This window comes from Mucor velutinosus (genome assembly GCF_035048745.1).
Source record: "Mucor velutinosus strain NIH1002 chromosome Unknown tig00001566, whole genome shotgun sequence".
Lineage (NCBI taxonomy): Eukaryota > Fungi > Mucoromycota > Mucoromycetes > Mucorales > Mucoraceae > Mucor > Mucor velutinosus.
The window spans coordinates 148,688-165,677 of record NW_027041910.1 but is presented as its reverse complement, the minus strand read 5'-3'; the positions used below and the strand labels follow the sequence as shown (position 1 = coordinate 165,677).

Sequence of the window (16,990 nt, the reverse complement as noted above, 5' to 3'; positions counted from 1 at the left end):
TTTGGAGATTTATTGGCAAATGAGTGTATCTTTATGGGGTTGTCTGGATTGAGAGATAGATTCTCATTTCATGGCAGATCGACTGTGCAATGTTTGAGAGTCTACACTCTCTGGATGCAGTTTACGACAAAGCAGGATTGGGAAACCATGATGTTTCTTCTCGATTTAGCCCAAATACTTGACCTACTCTTTGGTTTTAAAGTGATTCCATAATTGCTTGTATTTAGTGGTATTCAATAACGGCATTTACAAGTCGACTAAGCGATTCACTCTGGACGTACTTATAGTTTCCATTAATTTGAGTATTATTTGATTTACATTATTGTGCTCTTTCTAGTAGCACTTGTATCAAATGCAGGGGCTTCTTTTGCCATGCCAATGGCACAGTACGCCTAAGCAACGCTTTGTTCTATGCCATTTTTATCATGACACAATATATAAAAGCAATTTACACAGTATCTATACAAAGGGTATGTTTATTAAAAGTTGTTAAATCACCCAAAAGTGACTGATATTGAGCTCTGTCAAGCTTTGGCACTGGACAGATACAAAGGGACCAGCCGGTCTATCATCTGGATTGGAATGCAATGTATACTTGGTAGGGCGGTTCGTCTCTTGAGGTTTTTGCTCATAATGAAACGTTAAGCTATCTGCATATTTTTCGTAATCTGTCAATTCATAAAGTTTGTGTACACTCGGCTTCTTTTTACTGGTATCCAAGAGTGAAACATCAAATAAACGAATGTCGCCAGGCAGCGTATTGTGATGGTAGCGTGTGGGAGGTCGTATATGACTAATGCTAATCATGTCAAAGGTGTGGTGAGGCATGTTGATCTTGACTTCCATCTGAGAACATTCTCCAATAAGCGCACAAGAGCCAATTTCCAGCTTGCGTAGATTGGGACAACGGATAGACAGGTATTCAAAGAGTTCGTTACGAAAAGATCCATTTTCCAATACAAGATGACTCAATTTGGGACGCACAAAGGTCGAAGGATTATTCACCAGGGCGTCTCGAGCAATGTCAGCAGAAGAGAGCAGAGCGGCTTGAGTGCCATCCAATTTTAAATAAGAAAGCTTGGAGCAGTATTTCAGTAACATATCAATAGGGACAGGCGAGTTCTTGATTCCAGAAAAGCGCATGGAAAAGACCAAAGAATCAAGACGCTCGCTGCATTGACCAATCATGGCAATGGATTCCTCCATGGTTTCTTGAATACACAATGATGGCCAGCCCCACAATGTCAAGCTAGAGACATTCTGTCGAGATTCACCCAGATACTGAAGCAGATCAATGGTATTATCCGTCATATCACCCAACGCAATACTCTCCAACTGTGTACCCACGCTGTCTAGGGCCTCCAAGAACCAGTAATTCATGGTGATATTCAAAAATTTCGCAGACCTAAGACAACGGCATACCATGCCCAGTCTTGCCAGGGCACCATACCTTTCTTCCAAATCAGTGACACTCGGAGGTACACGATGAGGGGTATCGACAGAATACTCACACCACAATTCAAGGTTCTCCATGTACACGTATTTGTTGGCAAAATAGTACACCCATTCGTAATTATCGTACAAATCGCCACCGTTTTGATACTCAAACGTACGCATACATTTAGCAGGCTGGCATAGATAAGTCGCTACTGCTCTCTTTTCTTCTACTGTGGTTCCAATAGGCTCCAAATGGACATTGATGAGTCGTAGCTTTTGCAGATGAGGACAGGCTTGATGAATGGTTTCCATTTCAGGAAGCAACAGCGTTACAGAATCAAGTGATAAATTGATGAGGTCAGTTGCCTTGTGTAAGCTGGCGAAAAAGTCGCTTTTCATAGCTGGCTCATTGTCGTTGAAACGGGTGGCTAGATGCGTCAGTGACGAGAGAGGCGAAGAGGGGCATTTCAGCAAGTAATTGGTTACTGTGAGGTCTTGTAGTTCAGTGAGACGACGAAGATGAGACCATGGAGCCAAGGAAGCATGCTCTAGCTGTGCCTGTTCCATACTTTGATCCATGGATATTCCGTTGAACGAGAGTGCAATGAGGTTGGGACACAGCATGGGTAGCGCATTAAGTTCGTTGGCTGTCATGTACACATCATTCACAGACAATCTTCGCACATAATGGCCCACAAATCCGGGCTCTAATGATTGATAGAATTGGCTAAATTGTCTTCTACCTCGAACATGAATGTGTCTGTATTGTGATGGAGTGAAAAGCTTTCGCCAGGAACGACAGACAGACTGGCAGATGCCCTTTTGCTTTGTGGTGAGATAATAGGCCACATTGTCAAATATTTCGAGAGGATAACAGTCGTATTGTAGTTGCTTGTTGTTCATGGTGGTCAATGTATAGAGTAGAAAATGAAAGAAGAGAGAGAGAGAGAGAGAGAGCAGATGCAAGATGAATTCTCCCCTTGGTTCTTTTATACCCTCTTTTTTTATTGGTTACACTTATTGCATAAAATTTAAGGTTTTTAATGTGGGGTCGTAAAAAAATGATGTATGAATTAGGGGTGGTTATTCTATTTGACTCATTGACCTGGAAACCTTATATTATCCAATTGAATAATACAAAGCCTCTCATAGGTTCCTCCGTTTCCGATAGTAGTATAATTTATAGACGAGGAAACAAGACACCGTCAATTTGGCCCAACGGCCGCTCCTTGAGTTCGAGTTGAGCAGCGTTCTTGAAATATCTATCTTGAGGAGATACACCCAACCTGGTCAGCAAAAGATCCATCTTGGTAGGCATCACAGGCTGCAACAAGATACCAGCAACACGGCAAGCCTCCAAAGAGTAATACAGCACAGTGTCGAGACGCTCCTTATCTTGTGGTTGTTTAGCCATTTTCCATGGTTCGTTTTCTGCGAAATGTTTATTCGCCTAAACCATCAATGATAATTAGTTTTTCCATGTTTCCATGTTCTATATAGTAATTACTTGCCTGAGATACCATGTCAAAGATGCAAGTGTATGCTTTACTGAAATCCCTTTCTTCGAACGCCTTGTTGTAGTCCTCTGTCATGGCATATAAGTCTCTCGCTTTTTTTTTTTTTTTTTTTTTTTTTTTTTTTTTAGTACATTATTAACTGATTCAACTCACCTGCTGTTTGACTAATTTGATGGTGTAACATTTGATCTCTGGGATGAATGACTTGATTCTTTCCAGGAACACTACCACTAGGAAGTAAGGATGCTGCAGTAGCTCTATTTAATAAATTGCCTAGTTGGCCAGCAAGGTCCTTCTTGTATCTTGTTTGAATCATCTCCTCCGAGTAGTCTGTTGATTGTGAATACACTGTAGATACGCTGCTTGTTACTGCTACTAACCTCCATCGTCAGCTAAACCACCATCCCTCACCAGATAGTAGCGTACGGGATCAACACCATAATCCTTCATAACCTGGAATGGATCAGCTACATTCCCACGGCTTTTGGACATCTTTTGTTTGCCCATAGTCCAATGAGCATGGGCTAAAATTTGCTTGGGTAGCGGGAGTCCTGCAGCCAACAAGAATGCGGGCCAGTAAATTGCGTGGAATCTAAAAAGTTGTGTAAATACTATGTCTCCATTTTGACAGCTCTACCTTTACCTCACAATATCTTTACCAACCACTTGGACATCAGGGGGAAAGAACTCTTTGAGTGGAGCGTCCTTTGACCATGGATATCCAGTTGCCGTTAAATAGTTGGTCAGTGCATCCAGCCAGACATAGATGGTATGCTCAGGGTCATTAGGCACTTGAATACCCCAATCAAGACGAGATCTCAATCTCGACACGGATAAATCAGCCAGACCTTGATTGATCCAAGAAATCACTTCGTTTTTGCGGTTGTTGGGTGAAATGGCATTGGGATTTTCGTTGATCCACTGTAGCAGACGGTCTCCAAACGCTGACAGTCTAAACTTGTAGTTTTCCTCTGATGTCCATTCCACTCGCTGTCCTGATTCAGTCGCTACCATGATCTTTTCTCCCGTCTTTTCGTCCACAGCTTCTTGCACTTGGTTGTTGGCGTAAAAGGCTTCGTCAGATACTGCATACCATCCTTCATGTTTTCCCTTGTAGAGATAGCCATTCTTCAAAAGTTGGTTCTATCGTAGTGATATGTATCAGTATACTTGATCTCTTGTGGTAGTGCTCATTTTACCCATAATTCATGGACGGCTTTGTTGTGATGTGGGTTGGTTGTGCGTTCAAAACTACTATAGCCAATATTGGCTGCTTGAAAGAGGTTCTTGAAGCTCTCTGATACCTTATTGCAAAACTCAATTGGCTTCATATTGTTCTTTTCAGCTGCTTGTTGGATCTGTATTTGCGCGGTGAGTTGCCGGGATTCTATTATGTCAAATAAGCTCGTTTTTTTTTTTATATATACCTTCAATCCATGCTCGTCTGTACCCGTCGACATGAGCACCTCTTTTCCATGCAGCATATAGTTGCGACGGATAGTGTCTGCTAATACTGTTGAATACAAATGGCCAATATGTGGCACTAGAAGCAAGGTGTCAATCACTCCTCGAGGTGCGTTAGATTCTCTCTTACCTGCATTGACATAGTAAATGGGCGTAGAGACAAATGCTTTGGTGTGTTTTGCGTGTCTTGATACCAAGCTGAAATTTGGCTTGTACAATGCTCGTCGTGATATATAAGCAAGACTCAAGATACGCATTTTTTTTTTCTCTTTTGACAGGGAAAAAAGAATGGGATAAGGGACCCTGAAGTCTTTCATTTTTCATATACGGAATTTGAACCTGTCAATGCAAATGCTGAGGTGTATGTATCCATTGGAAAAAAAAAATGCCCTGATTTCAGGTTGTGTACGATACATACTCATGATAAGGTCTACATAGATTCAGCATACAAATCATTATATATCAATCACACTAAATTTAATCGCTCTACTGAACGCTTTGTATCAGTTCTATGAGCTTCAAAATGCGCATTATACAAACAGTGATACAACGTCATCTACAACACTCTCCTTAATTCATACAAGGCAAACAAACAAAAAGCAGCCTTCCCCCCCCCCCTCCCCCTTGTTCTTTTCATCACTTGAATATGAGACTTCCCCTCATACCGTTATCACCTTATATTCAGATTTTGCGTGAATATGCTCAAATCCTGGCTCAAACCACTAAATCTCTGTCAGAACAGCAGGACAATGCTAATATCAAATCATCGCTGGAAAAGAGACTGAACAAGGAGAGAGAGAAACTAGATCGACTCACCAAAAGCATGCAAACTATCCAGTCCTCTTGCTTGCTAGACTTCAATATCTATGACATTGCCAAGGAGATTGCCTACATCAACTGCAGTCTGTTTCGCATGGTGACATTGGATCCAACGTGGCTCTGCAACTTTGACAAGCAATCCAACATGGTGCCTCTGCTGGATTTCCATCGTTACTTGTCTCATTCATTTGCACATCAAGTCATCTATGGAGACCCCAAAAAGAAATCCGTGATCCAGTTGATCCATCTATCGTATATCCTGCTGCATGTCTACCGCGATTTCTCTGGTTGCACTGCTATTTTGACCACGTTGCACATGCCAGAAGTGAGGCGCCTAGAAAGCATGTGGGCGCCGTGTCCCGTCAAGTTGCTGCAAGTGTATCAGGAGCTCGTAGCAATGCTTTCACCAGACAACAACTATGAAGTCTACCGCCATCAGCTCTGGCTCAACACGCAGCGCTTTCTCGACTTGACGCCAAGTAAATCACAAATAATTGCTGTGCCTTTTATGCACGCTCATCTCGACATCATACAAAACTTGGTACAGACACATGCTTCTGTTCAGGCAGCACCAGATGTCGTGCTTTCCAGCGCTGGACAGCCGCTATTGGCATCAACAGTGCAACTATTAGAGTTTTGTCAGCAATTCAATAAAATGGATCCCATCGACCACTGCTCATTAAAGAGCAAAAGAGCAAGTACCACCAGCAACAACAAGGCCATCAAGCTATCAACGTCACCTTGTTTGGACCTGGATATACTGCAAAGCGATGCCAATGTGTATCACTGGATTGTTTCTCGCGCCTATCTGACACGATCTCAGTTGCATGCCGAGAGTTTGCATGTGGAGCCTCTAGCTGTAGGCGAGATTGAATTGGAAGCTGAAGAAGAGCATGATTTGTACTGGGATTTCTTTGACCAGCAAGAGCCTGTAGCAGTGATCAAGGAGCCAAGTTTGAAGCAGGTTGATGTTAAAGATCCGGTGCAAGCAACAGTAGACGCATTGGACGTGGTTGACAGTGTTGGCGAGTCGTCCCTGGTAGTTGTCCATACGGAGCAGGCCTCAAGTAAGTAGGCAGACGCGCTGGGATCAATGTATGTCTAGTAACCTGTCTATTGCTAGTAGTTGTTGAGCTAGATGCTGTTGACAATGTAAAAGCAGCATCCATTCATAATGGTACTCTATCAGAGGACCATATTGCCCTGGAAGATCCAGAAGAGCAGCCGTTTGCTGACATGGAAGAGGTGGAATCAGTGCTACCTGAACCTATGGAATATGACGATGATGACGGCGACGACGATATCATTGTATTGACAGAAGAAGACGATGAAGAATGGACTGGATATCCACTGGACAGCACCATGCCATCTCAAACAGTGCAAGACACAGAGGAAGAAGAAGAAGAAGACGAGGAATGGACTGGTTACCCTATTACCAGCCAAGATGAGCAAGACACGGCCGAAGAGGAGAAGGAGGAGGATGAAGAAGAGGAAGTTTGGAAGGGTTATCCTATTCCTTCTAGTGAAACAAGTCCAGTTAACTTGTCATCCTCATCAGCATCACCATCTGAACAAGGCACCCATCGACATGAAGAGTGGAAAGGCTATCAAAAGACGACAGAACAACAACAACAACAACAACAACAACAACAACAGTTGCCGCAGCAGCACGATCACTATCCATTGCATGCGATTGGAAAAGCAGCAGCTAGAAGAATGCAACACTCACTGTCGAATACAGACACCCATCGAAAGCGACTACCATCTCCTTTTGCTCCTTCTTCTTGTTCGACATGATTTTTTATTCTCTAAATAAACACTGTATTATACACAAAACTATTTACTACTCTTCAGGCCCCATGTATTGATTGGTCAAAAAGTCAAATGCCTCATTTCGTTGTGCTGCCTGGTAAACGTGATATGGCACCATCATCTTGATTGATTTATCTGCTGACCCCTCTTCCTCTTTGCGACATGTATTTACAGTGTCTTGAACGAGTTTCTTCAAAAAGACACGCGTGGCCTGTGCCAAGATATTGCCCATCACCAGACGCTGCTTCATGGCAGAAGCCAGATCAAAACTGGAAGTAGGCCCTTGCAAGTTGCCATCTTTAGCCAGCAGCATGTCGTTGGCAATCACGCTCTTGAGTCGCAACTGGCCTACCACAGACCATATCCAGTCGAGCGAGCGTTCATGAGCGACATCCATAATATCCTCGTCCAATGCACACAACTCTATTCTCTGCAACATGTCCTTTCGACAGTTGTTTTGCGCTGTGCTGCTAGCCACATCTTGGTAGTCCATATCCACATCAATGTCCATATCATCATCCTCCTTTTCACTCAACACGTGATCCCACCCTGCTTCCAGCGTACCCAATAGCTTGCTGACACTGGTGGTGCTGTTAATGCCGCCTCGCTTTCGACTGCTGTTCCAACCTTTGGGTCTACGCGGGCAATGATCATCGATGGTTTCATCATGGCCATCGCGAACACTGCCGCAAAATTTACAATAGCCAGGTGCAAGATCAGATGCGCGTACATCTTCAATGGTATCTGACAGAGTAGGCGTGTACTTGTTGTTTTTGCACCATAACACGGCATCTTTGGTGGTCAACGCTTCCGATGCAAGACGCAGCACAGTCTCGTTGGATTCGTGTGCTCTCTTTTGTGCTTCCAGTCGCAAAAGTCGAGCTCGGTGCCATTCCAATGCTTTTCGTTTGCCAACAGACCATTCAAAAAACTGCTTGGAACTGGTAGCGCAACTGTAAGGAAGCACCGTGCCATGAGATCCTTGCAAATGTGTGTGTGTGTTGGTATAATAGAGTCACTGTGCCGTGTGCATGGCTTACCTGCTCTGACAATGGGCAGCCGCCTTACAGACTCCTTGAGTATGCCATTCAGCAAGCTCATCTTTTGCTTGACAGCCATGGCTTCTAGCGTCTCTTGTTTCGTTTCTTGAGGCGTGGGTTGAGGTGCTGTCTGTGGCGGCGCTGACTGAGTGGGTGTTGGCACAGGCGACAGGGTGGTATCTTTGAAGTCTGTGTTGCGATCCAACTCGATCTCTATACTGCGTTCACCGCCCAGCAACTGCTTTCCAGAATGCGAATTATCCAATTTCAAATGATGGATCAAATCCACCGCCTTGTTGCGTTTCTTATCCACAAAGAACAGTTGTATTCTGATGGGAAACTCACCCCATCCAAAGCGAGTCAGTTTGAACGGTGCCTCTGTGACATCCACAACATCGTTTGGCTTGTAACTGGGATGCAAATGAAACCGAGCACAGGTGATAAATGCACCCACAGGCTGTTTGGATTGTGGTGGCTCGACAACGTAAATCATCCATTTGTGTGTAAATTGCTTTAATGCAGGATCTCGACGTTCTGTTCACATGTTGGTCTATTGTTGTTGCCAGCCAAAACAAGAAAAAAAAAACTTACCTGGGGATATGAATTTACTCACATTGCCTACGAGAATGCGTCGTTTAATGTAAAAGCGAGAACCAATATCAGATGTAGTGCCAGATGACATGGCTGCTGCAAACGATTCAATCTTTGGTGGTGGTGGTGGTGGTGGTGGTGGTTCTTGAGACTTGTCTTTCTCCTTATCTGATAGCACATTTAATTTTGGTGGTGTTTCTGTAGTCGTTTCTATCACTGTAGTTGATGGTTCTTTGTTGGTAGTAGTGGGTGTATTTACATTAGACTCCTCCTCATCCTTCACAGAGCCCGTACTTGTTTCTATCGCGGTCATCGTCTCTAGATCTTCAACTGCTGCTGCTGCTGCTACTGCTGCTGCTGCTGCTGCTGCTGCTGCTGCTTTCTGGGATGACTTTCTCTCGTTTTCCAGTTCCATGTCAACATCTTCTTCGAATACTTTGATGGAAGGCTACAAAACAAAAGGGGTTTAGACCTAAAGCTGACTTGCAGCAATCACTTTGCTTACGCGTTCCAGCTTCTTTTGTGATTTTGATGCTGATGGTGTCAAATTCATCACTGGCCGCAGTCGAGCAGGATTATCCAGCGGCACCTCCGATTCATCGACGGGTGTGCCACATTGCAACATGACTTGCTCATAAGGTCCAAATTCTAAATTATGCGAGATACGACAATGATTCAAAAATCCCTGCAGGTTCAACAAGTCATCTCGGAAACACACTGGACATGCCAGACTGCAGCAGAAAAGAGGTGAGTTCTCATGTATAAATATACACTGTATCTGATCATGTTACCTCACAAAAACACCATCATTTCTTCTGCCGTATAGTTTGCTCTTTTCGGATGTGCGATATGTCTTTCGTCTAGGTACAACTGAACTGGTTGATTGCTGTAGTAATGCTTGTGATCCACCTTGAAAATACATGGCAGAGCGGCGGGTATAATGTGCTGATTCAGGCAAGGATGCTGCCATGGACTCTATACGGATATATGTAAGCATACACAATCAACTATTTTTTTTTTTTCCCTCAACTCACCATTTTCAACAGCTAATTTCAAGTCTTGAAGCACATGTTCTGCTTTGCTGATTTCATTTCGAATAGTGGCAACTTCTCTTTGTTTAAGGTATATTTCCAAGTCAAATTGGTGGTTGATGATATCTACAATTTTCTGTTTCGTTTCTTGGTCTAGGCAAAAACGTAAATTTACGAGTCAACAGTGTTCTTGTAGAGCATTACCTTTTGGTATGGAGTCCATTTGAATGGTGGATCTACAGCTCTCTATCGCAGCTCTTGATAGAATAAAAGTGCGTGTGTAAATGAGTGTACTGAGAAGAACAAAAGACAAGAGTGAAAGAATAGGGTTGAAAAAAAGTTTTATTAGGGATTTATACTAACAATTCAGGCTGAACACAAAAAAGTCCGGTTTGGTGGATCCCAAAAGTATTCAAGGTATAGCATTGACTCTTTCAAACCGAGAGCCTACTTGTTCAGACTCCCAAAAGGAAGCAGAAAAACTATCCGCTGATTTAAACAAACGCAACTGCTCTCTCACATCCTCCAGCATTTCTTGCGCCATCAAGTACATTTCAGTGCCTTCCTTGTTGTACATGAGCGAATTGGTCAGCATAAGCACAACGTCTCTTTCAAATTCGGTTGTTGTTTTTACAATCTACACATTGGAATATGAGTGCCATCACATACAATGTACAATCGCTATCAACCCTCACCCCGTCCCTCACTCTGTTTTTGATGGTCTTGAGGTAGAGTGGTTGTTTGACCACTTGATCGTACATGGGGGCCCATGATTTCTTGATGGGGTTCATAAACATGGTGCCGTTCTTGTGGTTTGCAATTTCCTGCCATAACAAATTGATGTTTTTCTGCCATGCTTTTTGTCTTTGTTCGCTGTTGCGTTTTGAGGATGTTGTGAGTGTGTTGGCTTCACTGTCGCCTGTGAGATAGTCGTCTTCAGGTGTTTGGATAAGCGCGGTGGTACTGATGGATTTGGATACAGGTGATACTGCAGAGAAGGTTAGGATGAATAGAGTACCAAAAAAGAAACTAAAACTTACTAGGTGATGGGGATGATTCTTCAGGTATCTTAATGTTGGGTAGTGGTGCATGATGATATCTATGTGGGGAGAGGGCTCCAGCTTCTTGGCTGGTATGCTCCTGTGCTGATTTTGGGTTATGATCCACAACATCAGCATCCTCTTGTGAACCAGCAATGGTCATAGTCACTTGCTCAGCATCGATTGCTTTTGCTTGCTCTACTGCCTCTTGTACGTCTATTGGTACTTGAGAAACAGCAGTAGACAAGACTTGGTCTTCTTGGTTAGAGTCGTTTAAGCGAGATCTCTTCAGTGGATGTGGTTCATGTGCAATAGCATCACTGCTTGTGCGTTTCAATCTATTCTCTTGCAATACCAGAGTAGAGTTCATCGATGCATCCTTTTCTTCAGTGACAGTTGCTGGTCTATTTTCCTTGGTGCCTGAATCGTCTTGTTGTAGTTGCTCTGTTACTGATGGTTGCCTGTCTATACCACTGGATTCCGCACTTTTGACAGGTTCATAGGCTGGATCAGGTTTTAATCTAGCATCCCATTCGCCGGATTGAATGGCGTGTATTTCAGTGGCAAGTTGATTGAACTCCTGTTGCTCTTGTGCAAGCTTGCTTTTGACCTCTTCTACTCTTTGAGAGTAGAGATGTCTGGCTAGTCGAACCACGACGGGCATATCGTTCTTGATGTCATGTCGAAGCGCTTGTCTGTTCATTTCAGTCAGCATGGAATGAAACAAGCTGTTTGGTTTGACTTACGATTCTGCCTGTAGGTTCTCCACGAGCACATAGTACTGATAAGAGCAGTTCTACAGCACAACAAGTTTAAACAACTCGCGCCCCATCTTCTCTGCTGAAAACTCACCTTTTGGCTGTAGAAATCAGGGGCTCTTTCTATACCTTGCAACTGAACAAGATCGTGTTGTTTAATGGCACGAGCCACTTGGAACCACATGTTTTCACCATACTTGTAAACTGCTTGTGTTAGCAGCAACTTCTCCAATATGGTCCATTCATTATGAGATGACATGTCTATAGTATAGAGAGAAAAATAAAAAAAAAAGAGAGAGAGAGAGAGAGAGAGAGAGAGAGAGAGACAACCATTGCCCAGTTGCTCGTACGCGCGCTCTATATAGTACTACAAAGGTACCCTGTGTGACATCATGGAACAAAAAGTACAATTTTATTATGAATCTGTATACAACTATTTCTCAAACTCTTGATCGTCTATGGCCATAGGCTGTGTAGGATCCGTTGAAACAGAGTTCCATAACCCCTCTAGATCATAGCGATCTCTCATTTCAGGCGTGAATAAATGCACAATGATGCGGCCCAGGTCTACTAGCAGCCATCCAGATTTATCGTTTCTGCCTTCAATATGAGGCATGGGCTGCTGCTTCAAACTCGTTGGATTGGATTGAATGGCCTTCTTGACCACACCACCCACATGCTCTGCTACACTGCTGAGGTATTTGTCTCCCTTGGCGCTGGATGCTACAATCATGTACTCGGCCCAATCGCATTTTTCTCGCACGTCAATGACTTGTACATTGTCCAGCTTACTTTCCTCCAACAAGCTTCGGATCGTCTCGGCTGTCAATTTTCCAGATGCCATCAGTTCCTTGGATGCTTCTTGTAGCGCTAATCTGTCCTCTAGATGATCGCCTAGTGCTTGACGTTGCCACATGGGTATAAAGTCCCTCTCTGAGAGCTGCTTCTCCTGGGCGTATTCGGGATCCACAAACCAATCTGTATCTACTTGTTCGTCAGCTTCATTAAATGCATCTTGTTGGCTAGTGGATTCGGGATAGAGTTCAGGATAGTCTTTGGGATCAATCTCTTCCAAATCGTCTTCTGCTGCTGCTGCTGCTGCTTGTTGTTTTTTCTTATTATTGTCCTCATTTTGAGCAAACAGGGTGGATGAGAAATGTTGATGTTGATGCCATGTGGCATGTGAGATACTGGCAGCTGCGTAGATGCGACTGCGGAGAAGAGCGCTTGATGTACGGCAAACTGGTGCTTTTAGCTGCTGTGTTGTTGCGAGTTGCTTGACTAGACGAAACATGATTAAATGTTAAAATACAAAAAGAGACAAGGTAGGGTACCCTATCAATGCAGAAAAAAAAAAAAAAAAAAAAAAAAGGCTACTTTTCCTTTGTGCACATTGTGACTCTTTAAGCGAGCAATTTGACAGAGCTTGATTGGGGAAAATGACACAGTAAATGTTGATCAGATCAACTCTAGCTACTTGAACCTTGTCAATTGGGTAGTATGAGCCAATGTTCGTGTCAAATCAGCTGACCAAGTAACAAAACATGCTGATTTTAGATTTTTTTTTTTTTTTTTTTTTACAAGACATGTACATTTCAAAGATATCTGATAATCTCCTTGAATGCCAGTAAATCTACATGCCTACGACAGATTCTCAGTATTCAGCTGCATGAGTCCAATTCGAATGGCAAATGATCGACTGAATTAGGAGCTGTGGTTCAAACTTGATTGCAAGCGCAAATAGATTGAACGTTCGCAGCTTACATCCGTTAATTTTTTCCAAGACACATTTGAAACAAAAGGGTCCGAATAAATGGCGCGCTAGACTTAAAAAAGAAGATTTTCATCCATTGGTGTTTCGACAGGAGCCAAGTTGAGCCGAAGTTGGGTAAACATACATCATGTCAAAAGTTACACAGTACCAAATGGAAATACGAAATGAAAAGCAAGGTAGTATAGGTCCATAGAACTGAACGATGGGTTTAGTCTATATATATAATTGCAAGTGTTTATTACTACGAGATAAAGGAAAAGAACGATCTAAAAGGTGAGATGAATTTACAATGTTGATTTTAATAGCTAAAAAGTTCCTGAAACAAGAAATTTAGCAGGAAGACTCCAATGGTAAAAATAAATTTCCAAGTGGATGGTTGACATGAATACGGGCAGGAATGTAGACATGCGTAGGGTATGAATCGTTGGAGGTATATGGACCACGGCTGACATAGCGATTGAGCGGTGGGGGCGATGTATCAATGGCTGCAAGCTCGTCATGAACGTCATCCGCTGATTCAACTTGATCATGTAGCAGTTGGTTGCCTTGGCAATATTCGCTTGTGGTATGTGCCAAGACAGACATAATCTTGTCGACACTGTCATCCTCCTCAGATGCATACACTTGCTGGTCTTGTGATGGCGCTGGCATGCCGATGGATTCAAGCCAGCTTTCAATAGAGTAAAAATCCATGTGGCCGTCATTTTGAATGATACTGGCTGCAGCAAATCCAATCATGCAACGAGCAGTAGCATCGTTGTCAATAACATGTTTGTATTTCTCAACAAGCAAGTTGAATTTCTCGACAGTATCTGTAGTAGCAATGCAATTGTCAGATTGTGGTGGAATAATAAAAGGCATTCGATGTTGTTATAAGGAAAAAGAAAAAAAAAAAAGACAGAAACACATGAAGCTTAGCTTGCCCTATTTATACCTTGATTTGGATCTACAAAAAAGGAAAAATCGGGTAATCCAATCAGACTGTAGCAGAAAACTTTGTAATATTTATTAAATTGGTATGTATTTTTTTTTTATAGATCAAGGGGTTTTTTTTTTTTTTTTTTTTTTTTTTTTTTGCTTCTAAAAGTATTCCTCTTCTTCATCTTCATAGTAGTAATCAAATCTATGCGCAGGCTTCTTGTGAGGCTTCTGTCCACCGAAATCAAACTCTTTGTTATATTCATCAGGATCTACACCCTTCTCCTTCCATAACTTCTTCTCTTCTTGGTCCATGTCGTTTTCATCAACGCCCTCTTGGTAGTAATCTTTATCTGCGCCTCTGCCACCCTTTTTGCCACTGTACCATTGATGGATCCAATGCTTCATCTTGTGTCTATGCCAGGGATCACGACCACCTGCAACACTCTCGGTTGTAGCAACTATGCTACTAGGCTCGGATGTGTCGGCTGTTGTGGCTTTGTCTGCAATTCATGTTAGTTTCTATTGTAATGCAACATGGCAGTATATCGGTAAAATATGTACCTGTCACTATGCTAGCCTTTGCGTCTGTAACGTCCTGACGTCGCACTAGCTTCTTTTTCTGAGCGGATACATCTTCTTTGTGAGTAGCAGCAGCAGAGCAACCAGCAAATGTCTGACACTCTTCGTTACCAGAGAACAAGTAGTCTTTGATTTGAACGCCACTGTCATGCGCTTCATAGCTATCAGCAATGATTTGTCCACTGAAGGAGCCGTAGAATGTGTCGATAATGTGAGCTACAAGCAATAGGTTAGATGAATGGATTATGCAAGGAGGGTGGTCTATACATATCTACCTTGCGGTGCAAGCACCATGCCTACCAAAGCCTCATGTGAGCTACGCTTCAATGTGAATTTACCGTTTGGAACATAGGTTCCCTGTCGATTGATTGCATAAAAGTTATAGACGGTATTGCAAGCATTGAGACCTGCACTGGGGTTTCTGGTCTTGATATCGAATGTCTCTCCATCTAACACAGGTATCTGCACATACAATGGGTTAGTATAGATACGCCAGTCAGAAACCATCCATGCTTACATTGAACACAACCATCTTGTCATCTGGGAACGCTTGCTCCACAGGGCCCGTCCAGATGTCGTTGCCAAGCAACATGGCATGAACATCCGATAAAGCTGCTTCTGGCACCTCGCACATATGGTCGTTTGCACAGCTAAAGTAGTTTTTGGCTTCACACGTAGCATTGTTGCAAGTACCAGGCATTGTAAACAAGTTGAAAGGCTGCTTGATGTCCACACCTTCAGCAATGATATTGACAATGACACCCATCCTGTTGATGTTCCAATTGGGCAGCATACTAGCCAACTGTTGAGACATACCCATAGCGTTCTCGCGTGTCTTTTCAAAATCAAATGCTGTGGCAGCAGCCTCCCTGACAGTGCATCCTTTGAGAGGTGCTGCAATGTTGGTCTTGTTAGAGACGTTGGCAAATCCATTGACTCGGATGGTGGTAGCGTTTGTATGACTGTCGCCCTTGAGAATAAGACCCTGATGGCCAAACACAGTATCACTGGTTTCTGATGCGCAGCTTGCTTGGTTTCTTTGATTAATAATAGCATTTTCACCAGTAAATGATCCTCCTACGGCGAGTGGACCTTGAGAGCCGCCATTCTTGCCAGACGTGAAATCACCGAAAAAGACACCATTGAATTTGGTCAACTAAAATTTGCTTTTATGTGAGAGAATTGAAATCAAGTTGCTTGTGTTTTTATTTATACCATTTTTCCTTCAGCCGAGAGAGAGGTGAGCAAGCTACACACATCTTGTACTGAGGCAGCCGCAGTAGTAGTAGTGGTAGTAGTAGTAGTAGTAGTAGTAGTGGTGGTGGTGGTGGTGGTTTGATTTGCTGGAGCTGCGTGTACACCAAGTGCTGCCCATGCCGCCAAGATCAAGGATGCATTCAACAATGGGCTCTTCATTTTCTTTTTATGTTTTGTAGATTGAACAAGAGAAAAATCAAAAGGGATGCCCGTGCTCTTGTTTGCGTTTTATACGCTGCTGCTTTTGTTTATCCAACGTCTATTGCAAAAATGCTAAATGTTGTTTTTATTGCATTCCAGGTCCGTTTTACAATTGCCAGCTTAATGAAAGCTTATTGCACTCTTGTGTTGATTTGATCTAGGATTGAATTAGATTCCAAATCAGACATCGAGCTGTAATCCATCATGGAGGAATTGGGTTGTGTGTTGCATAAGCATAGTAGACCGCTACTGGCGTGCACTCGTCAAGAAGCTGGCTGACAAAGAACCTTTGGTCTCTCACTCGCAGGCAACATTACCAAAACCGATGCTTTGGAATCGAGACACAGCCTAGACCATCAAATCATGATGTTGCTCCTGAAATGTCAAGCCTATTGAAATAGTAGATAGAACTAGAGTGGACCACATACACTACAGTGGTGCTAGGCCCATCTTTCTAAAGGCGTCTGTCCAATGCAAAGCTTCTTTCTGTTTGAGTACGGCGTTCATCAGCGCTCCTTTTGGCGCGCCATAACGGACTACAATGCGTGCCACACAATCTGGCGCAGCAAGTGGAGGGGTGCGGTCTTTCGGATGTGCGCATCTTCGGGTGTCAGTTCAGCATGAATGAGCCATCAATCAAAAAAAAAAAAAAAAAAAAAAAAAAAAAGTATAAAAAAGACAAGATCTACCGCTTTTCCTTTGGTTCAAATCAACAGTAAAAAAAAACCTTCCTTGATTTTTATTCCACA

The 16,990-nt window shown here is 43.0% G+C and overlaps 8 protein-coding genes across 8 annotated transcripts; 1 reads left to right on the top strand and 7 right to left on the bottom strand.

The window, feature by feature from the left end:
- Window positions 1-489: 489 nt before the first annotated feature.
- Window positions 490-2,340, bottom strand: ATC70_011869 (uncharacterized protein; the record flags this gene model as incomplete). Its single annotated transcript, XM_064831054.1, has 1 exon — window positions 490-2,340. One exon carries the CDS (start codon window positions 2,338-2,340, stop codon window positions 490-492), a length of 1,851 nt encoding a protein of 616 aa, XP_064679967.1.
- Window positions 2,341-2,617: 277 nt separating this feature from the next.
- Window positions 2,618-4,675, bottom strand: ATC70_011868 (uncharacterized protein; the record flags this gene model as incomplete). The annotated part of the gene is made up of 8 exons (XM_064831053.1): window positions 2,618-2,887; window positions 2,949-3,022; window positions 3,108-3,284; window positions 3,335-3,546; window positions 3,598-4,097; window positions 4,154-4,312; window positions 4,382-4,497; window positions 4,549-4,675. The coding sequence occupies 8 exons, from the start codon at window positions 4,673-4,675 to the stop codon at window positions 2,618-2,620; spliced, it is 1,635 nt and encodes a 544-aa protein (XP_064679966.1).
- Window positions 4,676-5,064: 389 nt separating this feature from the next.
- Window positions 5,065-7,034, top strand: ATC70_011867 (uncharacterized protein; the record flags this gene model as incomplete). The annotated part of the gene is made up of 2 exons (XM_064831052.1): window positions 5,065-6,304; window positions 6,361-7,034. The coding sequence occupies 2 exons, from the start codon at window positions 5,065-5,067 to the stop codon at window positions 7,032-7,034; spliced, it is 1,914 nt and encodes a 637-aa protein (XP_064679965.1).
- Window positions 7,035-7,080: 46 nt separating this feature from the next.
- On the bottom strand, window positions 7,081-9,934 carry ATC70_011866 (uncharacterized protein; the record flags this gene model as incomplete). Its single annotated transcript, XM_064831051.1, has 7 exons — window positions 7,081-8,030; window positions 8,090-8,623; window positions 8,681-9,128; window positions 9,186-9,411; window positions 9,472-9,655; window positions 9,715-9,864; window positions 9,916-9,934. The coding sequence occupies 7 exons, from the start codon at window positions 9,932-9,934 to the stop codon at window positions 7,081-7,083; spliced, it is 2,511 nt and encodes an 836-aa protein (XP_064679964.1).
- Window positions 9,935-10,123: 189 nt separating this feature from the next.
- Window positions 10,124-11,768, bottom strand: ATC70_011865 (uncharacterized protein; the record flags this gene model as incomplete). The annotated part of the gene is made up of 5 exons (XM_064831050.1): window positions 10,124-10,348; window positions 10,407-10,699; window positions 10,752-11,446; window positions 11,498-11,547; window positions 11,604-11,768. The coding sequence occupies 5 exons, from the start codon at window positions 11,766-11,768 to the stop codon at window positions 10,124-10,126; spliced, it is 1,428 nt and encodes a 475-aa protein (XP_064679963.1).
- A 174-nt stretch (window positions 11,769-11,942) lies between these two features.
- ATC70_011864 (uncharacterized protein) lies at window positions 11,943-12,803 on the bottom strand (the record flags this gene model as incomplete). The annotated part of the gene is made up of 1 exon (XM_064831049.1): window positions 11,943-12,803. The coding sequence occupies one exon, from the start codon at window positions 12,801-12,803 to the stop codon at window positions 11,943-11,945; it is 861 nt and encodes a 286-aa protein (XP_064679962.1).
- Window positions 12,804-13,613: 810 nt separating this feature from the next.
- Window positions 13,614-14,144, bottom strand: ATC70_011863 (uncharacterized protein; the record flags this gene model as incomplete). The annotated part of the gene is made up of 1 exon (XM_064831048.1): window positions 13,614-14,144. The coding sequence occupies one exon, from the start codon at window positions 14,142-14,144 to the stop codon at window positions 13,614-13,616; it is 531 nt and encodes a 176-aa protein (XP_064679961.1).
- A 219-nt stretch (window positions 14,145-14,363) lies between these two features.
- ATC70_011862 (uncharacterized protein) lies at window positions 14,364-16,199 on the bottom strand (the record flags this gene model as incomplete). The annotated part of the gene is made up of 5 exons (XM_064831047.1): window positions 14,364-14,704; window positions 14,766-14,999; window positions 15,059-15,245; window positions 15,301-15,939; window positions 15,999-16,199. 5 exons carry the CDS (start codon window positions 16,197-16,199, stop codon window positions 14,364-14,366), a joined length of 1,602 nt encoding a protein of 533 aa, XP_064679960.1.
- Window positions 16,200-16,990: the final 791 nt, after the last annotated feature.